Genomic DNA, 10,367 nt, shown 5'->3' with positions numbered 1-10,367 from the left:
GTCCTTCGGATTGCCCCCACTGCCCATGCTGGCCCTTCGAGGGCCTTAAGGTAGAAAATGCACAGAGCTGAGTAAAAGTCCTTATCTCTGAGAACTATGAGCCCCAGAACACAGTTCTAGTCCTGCCGGGGCCTCAGGATGGACCTGGCCAGCTCTCCCGCCTATCGATGCCTCAGGACCCTCCCTCTGCAAAACACTAATCACCAATCCCATCTCAAGAGCCCAGCCGGGATCCTGCCCATTGGACCATGTGACGCCAGGCACATTTGGCCCAGTGCGAGTCCTCAGTACATGGAAGTGTTTATTGTTATTCTGGGAATTGGGGTCTGAGTACACAGGTCCCAGTGGCCTCCAGCAGGCAGGGCCACTTCCCGGGGGGACGGAAGGGCTGGCAGGAGATGACCCCAAGGTTTGACCAGAGGCTGCATGAACTCACCCAACAGCCAGGAACACCTGGCTGAGCCCAGGTGAGTAGAAAGGAGGACTCTCCAGGATATTCCTTGGGCCCAAAGGAGGGGGGGGGGGGAAGGGAGAGAGGGAGGGGAACAGCAGCTGGCACCACTCACATTTGTGAAGCAGCAGCTTCTCCAAGGACTCGCTCCACTTGAGGGCTTCCTCTGAGCTGGGCCTAAGGGGCGAGGACGAGAATATGGTGAGGCTGGGGGCGGGGGGGGGGGCAGGGTGTGGGGGAAGCCGGGCCAGGAGGCTTTTGTTAGTGACACTGGGCCCAGGCTGTCACTGACCGGGGATGGGGTGGGGGGGCGTGGCGGGGGAGATCTACCTCATTTCTTGGAGCTGGAACCACTCTCGGCCCCCCTGCCCCCTGCCTGGCCTTCCTCCCTGTGACTGCTGCTGATTGCTGGGTACCAGGCTCCCCGTCTCCCCCGAATACAACCAAGTGAATACAACCCCTTCTCCTAATCCCACTGTTGAGCCTCACTTCCCCCCGCCCCCCCAGATGCAGTGAGTGGCTAAAGAGTCCCAGGTGGGAGATGGGCAGGGAGGACTTACTTGAATGACTTTATCATCTTGTCTGTCTTGGCTGCTGGCAGGGCTCCGGGGGATTCATTCCGCCGCCTGAAGATCGCCAGCTTGTTCTTCATGTCCTTGGCTCTGGGGACAAAAAGCAGAGAAGGTTGGTCAGGCCTGATGCACACAAGCGACCCTTGCTAGTCTAGGGTGGTGGGAGGGCCAGGGCCAGGCCAGGGGGCACCTACTCCTTCATGGTGTGCCGCCTCTGTAGGTTCCCATTGCGTGTGAGGTACATGCCCCGGAGCATCTCGGAGAGCCCCCGGCTCCCCACCTGCAGGGAACACCCCTTCTGCTCCTGCCTTCCACCCTAGATCCTGGGCCGTGAGGAGCAATGGTGAAGTCCTTGCTTGCTGGAATTCTGGCCAGATGACTGGACTCCCAGGCACTAGCCTGGGCTGGGATTTCAGACAGGAGGAGCCAGGAAATGGGAGGGACCAGGAGGGGGAGGGAAGAGAAAAAAAAAACACCCCCCTCCTCCCGAGCTGTGAAAGGGGCATGTGTCGGCAAGGGACGGCCTCTGGGGCCCGCCCCCCGGCAGGAAGCCAGACCCAGTTATTTGTGACTAGCCTCCCCCGTTGCTATGGCAGCGAGAAGCCCGGTGGGGAGAATCCAAGTCAGCAAATTGCTAGGAGGGACAGAGGGAGGGGGGCCAGGCTCTGCCCACCAGGGTGGCACAGAACTGCTATTTTTAGCTAAAAACCATTTTTAGTCAGGCCACTCCTCCCAGAAGGCAGATTTTGGCAAGGGTGCTGGTGAGAAAGGGGTTAAAGGCCTCCTGCTCCAGTGTGTTTCCTTTGCCCCTGGTCCCCTGGCTGGACACCACCATGACAACAGCCCTGCCAGCCTCCCTCTCTGGGGGTCAGTCTGTCTGTCCATCCACAGAAATATACCAAGACCCCCCCTACCCCCACCCCTGACACACAAGTCTGGGTTGTTCTCAATCGGAATCATTTCAGAAGTGCAAATCTTATAAACAGGCAACACGAAATAAAATGTCCCCACCATCTGCAAGGTAAGTGTTCAATTGTTATGTGTATTTGCTTTAGTGATTTTTTTCAAATAATAAAAAATTTATTATTAATAATAAAAATGTTCAGTTTCAGTCTCTATAGTTCTGAAGATATAAAATGCTGAACTGAACCCCAAGAAGAAAATGCAAAACGTATCATCCAAATCACAAAACTAAATATGTGTAGAAGAAAGCAAAATGACTCAACTTCGGAGAGAGCTTGTAACATTTATACTTCTGGAGTTATTGAAGCTCCAAATGGCACTAGGACTTCTGGGTAAGTCCCCTGTGTGATTAAGGGAACTGTTGCTATACCAGGCCCAGGTGGAGAGCCCAGAACCCGGGTTGAGTCCAGCAGGACTGACCACAGTACCTACCTGAGACTGTTGCTGGTCACAAGGAAGACTTAGCACAAAAGTATACAGGCATGGGACTCTGAGGCCATGTGTGTTCTGGAAGTCTGGGACAGGGTCCCCAATCTAGCAGTTTCCAAGCCAAAGAAGTCCCCAGTTCAACAGCCCTGTAGATGAGGGTAGGGTTCCTCAAATTGCCCAGGGAACACAGAGCAAGAAAGCCACTTGCAAGCCAGGTGCCGGTGCTTCACACCTGTAATCCTGGCTACTCAAGAGCCTGAGATCTGAGGACCCCAGTTTGAAGCCAGTCTGGGCAGCAAAGTTCTTGAAGAAGCATGGCTTCCGTGGTGTGTCAACCTTGAGCCAAATAGCTAATAGACAGAGCTCTGAGTTCAAGACCCAGAACCTGTGCAAAAGAAAAACAGGGAAGCAAGAAAGAACAAAAAGAAGAGAAAGAAGAAGAGAAAAAGCTGCTTCCTGGGGCTTGGTGCTCTGTGCTGAATGACCTAGCCCCCTGGTGGCCGCATGAGACACACGCCCAGGCCTGACCTCCACCCAGGAGGCCACTGCGGTCCCCCTGGAACTCTGTGTTTCTCTGGGGCTGGAGGAGCCTGGGGCTAACTTACTGCCAGCCAAATTGTTCCTTCTAGACCCTCAGGTGTGAAGCTGCAGGCCAGCCCCAAGCCCCTCCTACTCCCTTGTCAAGTAACTAAGCTATTTGTATATTAGCTTCCTCACTTGTAAAATAAAGAGAAGATAATTTTTTAAAAGAGATGCAAACTAAAGATGAAATTAGACCATATGTAGTGCATATGGGGCAGTGCCTGGCATAATGCTTGTTGGCTATCATTATTATTATTAGCATATATTTTGCCAGTCTTGGGGCTTGAACTCTGGGCCTGGGTACTGTCTCTGAGCTTCTTTTGCCTAAGGCTAGCACTCTACTGCTTGAGCCACAGTGCCACTTACGGCTTTTTTGAGTAGTTTAGTGGAGATAAGAGTCTCACAAAGTTTCCTGCTGGGGCTGGCTTTGAACTGGGATCCTCAGATCTCAGCCTCCTGAGTAGCTAGGATTATAGGCTGAGCCACTAGCACCTGGCCTGTTGGTTATTATTTTGATGATTATCTCATGAGTCCATAACTAAGCTTTTAAGAGTGTGAAGCTCACACCTATGATCCTAGCAAGTCAAGAGGCTGAGACCCAGATGATCATGGTTCAAAGCTAGCCAAGGCGGAGAAGTATGCCAGATGCCATCTCTAAAATAACCAACAAAAAGCCAGAGAGCTGAGCAAGCATGCCAAATACTGAGTACTGAGTTCAAACCCCAGTAATAGCAAAGAAGAAAAGAAATGAAGAAAACGGGGGGGGGGGGGAGATGGGAGGGAGGGAAGGAGAGAGAGAGGGAAAGGAAGAAAGGAAGGAAGGAAGGGAGGGAGGGAGGGAAGGAGGGAGGGAGGCTTTAAGCATTTATTGCCCCTGAAAATGCTAGCCATGGTTCCAGACAAGTTGAACACCCTGGACGCCCACCCTCCACTGCCACCTACTCCCCACTGGGGGCGCCATCACAACAGCTCTGGCCCTGAACAGCCCCTCCCTCCTGAAATCAGGAGGTTAAAGGAGATGAGTAAAGAATTGTTGCTCATGCATTTCATCTTCTCTGGAAAGCGCAGCTTTGCTGGCTGCAGTAAGAGAAGCTCACAGCTGCTGCCCAAACCAGGAGAGGGCAGGGGGCTGGCAAAGAAAGGGTGTAATCGCATAAGGTCTAGGCCAGGGAAGAGGCACATAAGAAGCATCTGGAAAGAATTTTTGACCTCTTTCCCTGTGTCTAGTTAATGGGGAGTGCTACTGAGCCTGGAGAGAAGGTGGGCTCCCCCTGAGGTGATCCCTGGGCCCTTTTCCCTGCACCACCTCAGTCTCTATGGTCTTAAGCTTGAGAGTACCAAGAGATTACAAACAAAAACAAAAAACAAGCCAGGCACCGGTGGCTCACGCCTGTAATCCTAGCTACTAGGAGGCTGAGATCTAAGGATCGCAGTTCAAAGCCAGCCTGGGCAGGAAAGTCCGTGAGACTCTTATCTCCAATAAACCATTAGAAAACCAGAAGTGGCGCTGTGGCTGAAGTGGTAGAGCACTCGCCTTGAGCTGAAGAGCACAGGGACAGCGCCCAAGCCCAGAGTTCAAGCCCCACAACCTACCAAAAACAAAAAACAAAAAACTCTCTTACCACACTCCCATACCATCACCACCCCCCCACACACACACCTCTTTAATAAGCACCTCTAATAAACCTCCACAAGTACTGGGTACAGTGGCTCAAGCCTGTAATCCTAGCTACTTAGGAGGCAAAGGACAGGGGGACTGTGTTTTGAGGCCAGCCCTAGCATGCAAGTTCTAAGAACTCAATCTCAATGAATGCCTGGGCTTAGTGGCAGGTACCTGCTATCTCAACCAAGGGGAAGCACAGTGGCCAGGCATGGTGGCATGGGCCTGTCATCCCCAGCCCAGACCCACTCAGGTATAAAGTGAGATCCTGCCTTGAAAATAACCAATGCAAAACAGGGTTGGAGGTGTAGTTCTAGCAGTAGAGTTCCTGTTTAGCAAGTGTGAGGCCCTGAGTTCAAGCAAAACAACCCAGCCATACAAACAAACAAACAACAACAAATCCTCCACAAATATAAAGGGGCCTGAGCATGGCCAAAAAGCTTCAGGAAAGTGGGATAATGTAGTCAGGTCAGCAGCGCCCCCTCCTGGCAATTCCTGAGAACTGCCTCAACCCTTTCTCCCCTCACTCAAGGGCCCAGAAGGAACAAAGGACCAGTCCATGTCATTGCTTAGCCCTGAGTCTGAGCAGGTCCAGGCCACCCTGGTTAGCTGCCTCTGGCTCACCATGGCTGCCGGGTACTCATCATCATCTTGCTTTACTCTGAGGGAATGCTCGGGACCCTGGCGACCCACCCTGAGACCCCTGCAAAGTTACGAGACACCACTGTTCCTTGGTGTCTGTGAGTAGGGGTGGAGGTGGATGCAGGCCCATTCCCAGGCTATATCCCTAGAGGAAAGATGATCCCTCAGACAGAGGAGGAAGAGGGGTACAGGGAGGTTCCCCCCACCCCTACCACACAAGAATGAGTACCATGGATACTCCCAACGTACATATTTTTGCTCTTTCTCTTCCTGGAGGTTTCATCATCATCCCCGATGTCGGCCCCGCTCATCTGCAGAGAGAAGACAGATGTACTGCAGTTTACGTGCCCAGGGACTCCTGACCAAGCCCAGAGGACCAGAGGTTCAGCCTGCCCCAGCACCCCCCCCATCATTTCCACCCTCTGCAGATCAGGTGTGTGTAGGGGTGAGACCAGTGACTGGGAACAGCTGAGTGGAAAGGGGGAAGGGCTGGGAAGAGACCCAGCCTGCTGGGGCCAGGCCAGACAGACAGAAGCATCATGGTAAATCTGCAGGCAAGAGAACTAAGTTTCAGACACGCTTCTGCCATGTGACTTGGCCAAGCTCTGTTTGTTTCTGAGCCTCCATTCCCGTCCTTCGTTTCTCGAATCAAGATTACAGTCATTTAGTCAGGATTCTGAGGGTCAAAGGAGACCAGGCATTGTTGGGCGGGGTGTAATGTGAACCCTTACAGATCTGAGAGCACCTCTCTTGATTTAAAGCTTTCTGAGACTCCCTAGTGCCTTCTGGATAATAACCATTACTGGACAGGGTCTTTTCTTGGTGTGTGTGTGTGTGTGTGTGTGTGTGTGTGTGTGTGTGTGTGTGTGTGTGTGTGTGTGTGTGTGTGTGTGTGTGTGTGTGTGTGTGTGTGTGTGTGTGTGTGTGTGTGTGTGTGTGTGTGTGTGTGTGTGTGTGTGTGTGTGATGCAGAACAATTCTTGGTTGCTAAGATATAGAATCGATCCAGGAGGCTGTCAACAAATAAAAGATTTCTTTTATGTGCTGATCTTGAACTCAGCCCTGAGTGCCATCCCAGCTTTTCTGCCCAAGGCTAGCTCTCTACTGTTTGAGATACAGCTCTACTTCCGGCTCTTTTGGGGGTAGTTTATGGGAGATAAGGGCCTGGGTTGGCTTCAAACCATGATCCTCAGAAAGTTCAGCCTCCTAAGTATCTAGGACTTCAGGTATGAGCCACCAGCACCTGGTGATAAATACATTTTTAAAAGTATATATACACATACAAAGTGGAGTATGGTTCAACCATCAAGAAGAATTCAGTTGTATCATTTGTGGAAAATGGATGAAACTATGAAAATGAAACAGAGAATCTTTCATGTTTTCTCATATTTGGAGAGAGGGGGGAAGAGAGAGAGAGAGAGAGGAGTTGCAGACTCCCACACTCTAGGTGAGGGCCATCTAATCTCATCTCCCTAGACCTGCCTATGCTGTGCGTCCTCTTGGAGACTCCAGGCCCCTCCCATGGCTGCCTCACAGCAGGAATCTAGGCTTAGCTCCGAGGTAGAAGAAGCACTGTCATTGGACGGTATGAATCTGCGTCACAAGACAAGGCCGAGGGCTACTGTGTATGGATCCAAAACAAATTCCTCATGAGATTCAGTCTGGGCCTCAGTTTCAGTATGGGAAGTGGCTAACCTCAGTGGAGTGATGGATGGATGGATGGATGGATGGATGGATGGATGGATGGATGGATGGGTAGGTGGGTGGGTGGGTGGATGGACGGGTGGGAGGATGGATGGACTTTAATGCCTTCATTCATGATGCTCATAGTATCAAGCCATTAGTCACGTGATAAATCCAGCAGGACCTCAGTCACTTGTTCAGAGTCCCAGCATTTCACTGACAGCTGGAATCAGTCTGTCTACAGTCAAGGCCTGTGTTTGTCCAGCAGAGGACGCTCACACGCCAGGGTGGTGGCATTAGCGTTTTCCAGGGAAGACTCAGGGCAAGGCCTCCTTCCTGAGTCTGCAGCTCACTGGGAGAGTAAACACGAGTGTACGTGCACCCAGAGGCCCACACCCACATGGTGCGGAGCCCAGCACGTGTCCTGTTTCCTCTGGCTTGGAGGAAGTTTCCCAGAGACAGCAGAGGCCTGGTGAGGGCTTGCCGATGGGATGGGTGGGTGGCAGATTCACCAGGCTTGCCCTGGTACACACACAGGCTGGAAGCCTGGCCCCACAGTGCTCAGGGCCCCCACCCGTGGAAAAGGGCCCACAGCACCGGGCTTCCTCCCATTCTAACCTCAGCTTCCGCACTTTATCAGCCCCACACAATGGGCCTGGGGACCACTCCCGGCCAGCCACCAACCGGGGGCCTCTGCACGGCTGGGAAATGGGCTCTTCCTTCCACGGCTGGGAGAGATCATCTTCAATAGGGCCAAGCTTAATAGAGGACTGGGCGCTCTGAGCCTGAGAAGTCTGCCCCAGGTAGCCAGGAGAGCTGGGCATCAAGGTTGCCCGGCTGGCTGTGGCCTACAGCTTTAGAAGGAGCCCTGGGGTTCCCCAAGGTCCTCATGCAGCTGCATCATGTAAAGGGCCTCCCCACAGTGTGTCTCCATCTGCCTGTTCCTCACAGTCTCCTACGGGGCTATACCCGGAGAAAAGGCCGATGGAAGTGAGCCCAGACCCTACCCCACCCCCATCCGTGCACTTTGGCAGGAATCCCCAGGGGCTGCCCAGGGACCGGGGGCTCAACACTTCTTGGAATAACAACTGTGACTCTTGGGGTCAGGGTACTATAATTATAACTGTGATTAAGAGTGGAGATTGGAAACTGCTAGGATTTGAATCGTAGCTCAATCACGCATTAAGCTCATAGTCCTTAGTTGAGTTCTGTCCCTGCTTTGTGTCTCCCTTTCTTCATAAACTGGACACACCTCACAGGGCCATTGTAAACATTAAATAAGTTAGCTAGGCACTGGTGGTTCATGCGTGTAATCCTAGCTACTCAGGAGGCTGAGATATGAGGATCATGGTTCAAAGTCAGCCTAGGCAGGGAAACCCATGAGGCTCTTATCTCCAATTTACCACTAAAAAGCCAGAAGTGGAGCTGTGGCTCAAGTGGTAGACCACTAGCCTTGAGCAAAAAAGTGAAGGGACAATTCCCAGTCACTGAGTTCAAGTTCCAGTAGTGGTGTGCACAAATTCACACACACACCTACACACACACACACACACACACACACACACACACACACACACACACACACAATGTGTATATGAGAGAGTGCTCAGCACATGAGAACAAAGAGTTGGTTACCATTAGCTAGTTACCTTTTGCTACCATTTATTGGGCATTTGCAAGTGTTGACTATTGTGCTAAGTGCTTTGATAGTATCTAATTTAATCTTTCAACAATTCTAAGAGCTATTTGCTGATCTTTCTTCCAGTTTAGGAGGGAAGGGGTCTGGGGCCCAGAGCAGTTTGGTGACCCGCCTGGGATCTCTGAGCTGGCAGGAAGCAGAAAATTTGGAGTCTGGCTTCAGAAGCCAGAGGTGACTGAGCAGGGCCGGGCTGGTTTTCTCTCTTGGTCTCACTCTGGGGCCACTGGGCTATGTGTGGTAGCCCCAGATCAGGGCTCCATGGACCCACGGATCTGCCACTAAAGGTATTTGTTTAGATGTGAGGCTTCTTTACATTTTTGGAGAATAGGAACCTTGGACATGCAATCACACGCCGCGGCTGTGCATCTAGGGGTCCTCTTGTCTCACCTCTAACCTAGGCAGCAAGCTTAGTGCAGGGAGGCTGGTGCTGTCTGTTGACAGCTGCTACAGAGCCAGATGCCTGGGAAGGGAGGAAACAAGTGTGGCCAGGGAAGAGTCGCCACCAGTGGCCGTGATGCTGAGCCAAGCCAGACCAGGCTAGGATGCAACTCAGTGACAGCATCTGGGGGCCTAGACACAGAACTCACCCACTGGGGTTTCTCAGGAAGAGGATCCGCTCTGCTGGGCCACTAGGGCCTCATAGTAGGAGACGATCTGAACCAACTCAGCTCCACACAGAAGACCAGACCCCAGTGTGTGATCCTCCCTCTCTCCCTCTCTGGACCTCAGTCGGCCCACCTGTAAGGCCACTATGCCTTTGCTAGGCCATTGCTAAGATCTGTGGTTCTAACGCCCCTATGCGCAGTAGAAATCTCTCAGGGCACACAAGGGCAGGCTGATAGGGGTGGGCCGTGGACAACCCTGGGCCAGAGCACAGCCCATGGCAGGCAGCATGGTTCCAGCTAGACACACAGCAGCCCAGGGCCACACCGGCCCTGCCTGGCCTTCCTAGGCCTTACATCATCACAAGAGCACTGTCCTGTGCTCAGGGCTTTTGGTGGCCCCAGTGCAGCACTTTCCACAGCCCAGGTCAACCCTAGGAAGATTTAGTGTCCTCATGTCATAAAAGAACACTGGAGTTCAGAGGACAAAGCAGCTTGACCAGGCAGAGCTGAGACTTGAACCTGGAGCTACCTGGTTCCACAACTGAAGGCTTTGCCTTCTCCTCTTCACCTCTAGCCTTGGTGCTGAGTCTCAGTGACTTGTCCCTGGCCCTCCTACAACAGCCAGGCTTAAGTCAGGAAGACAGACATCATGGGAGAAAGCTGTTACCTCCCTTCCACCCTCCTACCCCCTCCCCCCATCCCTTATCCACATGAGACACAGAGAATCTGGGGTAGGTGGACAGGATGAGGCCACTGTCCATGACTCATTATGTGCCTGGACACACACGGGGGGGGGGAGGGAGGGGAGCAGCCCCCCTCCCCCCTCCCCCAGTGGAGGGAACACTAACTAGGCTTAGCCAGGCAGCAGCGTTTCCAGGTCATGGAAGAGACACAGCAGAACTCTGTGAATGAGGGCATAATTGTCAGCAGGCTTGCTCCTGCTGCCTTCACTTCCTCCTTCTCTGTTTCCTCTCTCCTCCTCCTCAACGACATGCTGGCCATTTATGGAGCACCGACCAGGTGCTTGGTGCCAAGTGACTGTATGGGATTCCTTCCCCTTCCCAGCCATCCTAGGCAGGAGG

At 52.7% G+C, this 10,367-nt stretch overlaps 1 protein-coding gene across 1 annotated transcript in view; it reads right to left on the bottom strand.

Annotated features, from left to right (window-relative positions):
- Window positions 1-566: 566 nt before the first annotated feature.
- The window catches only part of LOC138820439 (regulator of G-protein signaling 3-like), a gene marked incomplete at its 3' end in the record, with an annotated part of 30,319 nt that continues 20,518 nt past the window's right edge, over window positions 567-10,367 (bottom strand). The window contains exons 3-5 of the mRNA XM_070012068.1: window positions 5,549-5,610; window positions 1,012-1,113; window positions 567-628 (exon numbers count right to left, since the gene is read on the bottom strand). Coding sequence (XP_069868169.1) covers window positions 567-628; window positions 1,012-1,113; window positions 5,549-5,610 — 226 coding nt within the window. The remainder of the gene's footprint in view (window positions 629-1,011; window positions 1,114-5,548; window positions 5,611-10,367) is intronic.

Source organism: Dipodomys merriami, unplaced genomic scaffold (genome assembly GCF_024711535.1).
Source record: "Dipodomys merriami isolate MVZ:Mamm:240054 unplaced genomic scaffold, mDipMer1.0.p SCAF_886, whole genome shotgun sequence".
NCBI lineage: Eukaryota > Metazoa > Chordata > Mammalia > Rodentia > Heteromyidae > Dipodomys > Dipodomys merriami.
The sequence above is the reverse complement of the archived record's forward strand: the minus strand, read 5'-3'. Positions and strand labels throughout refer to the sequence as shown.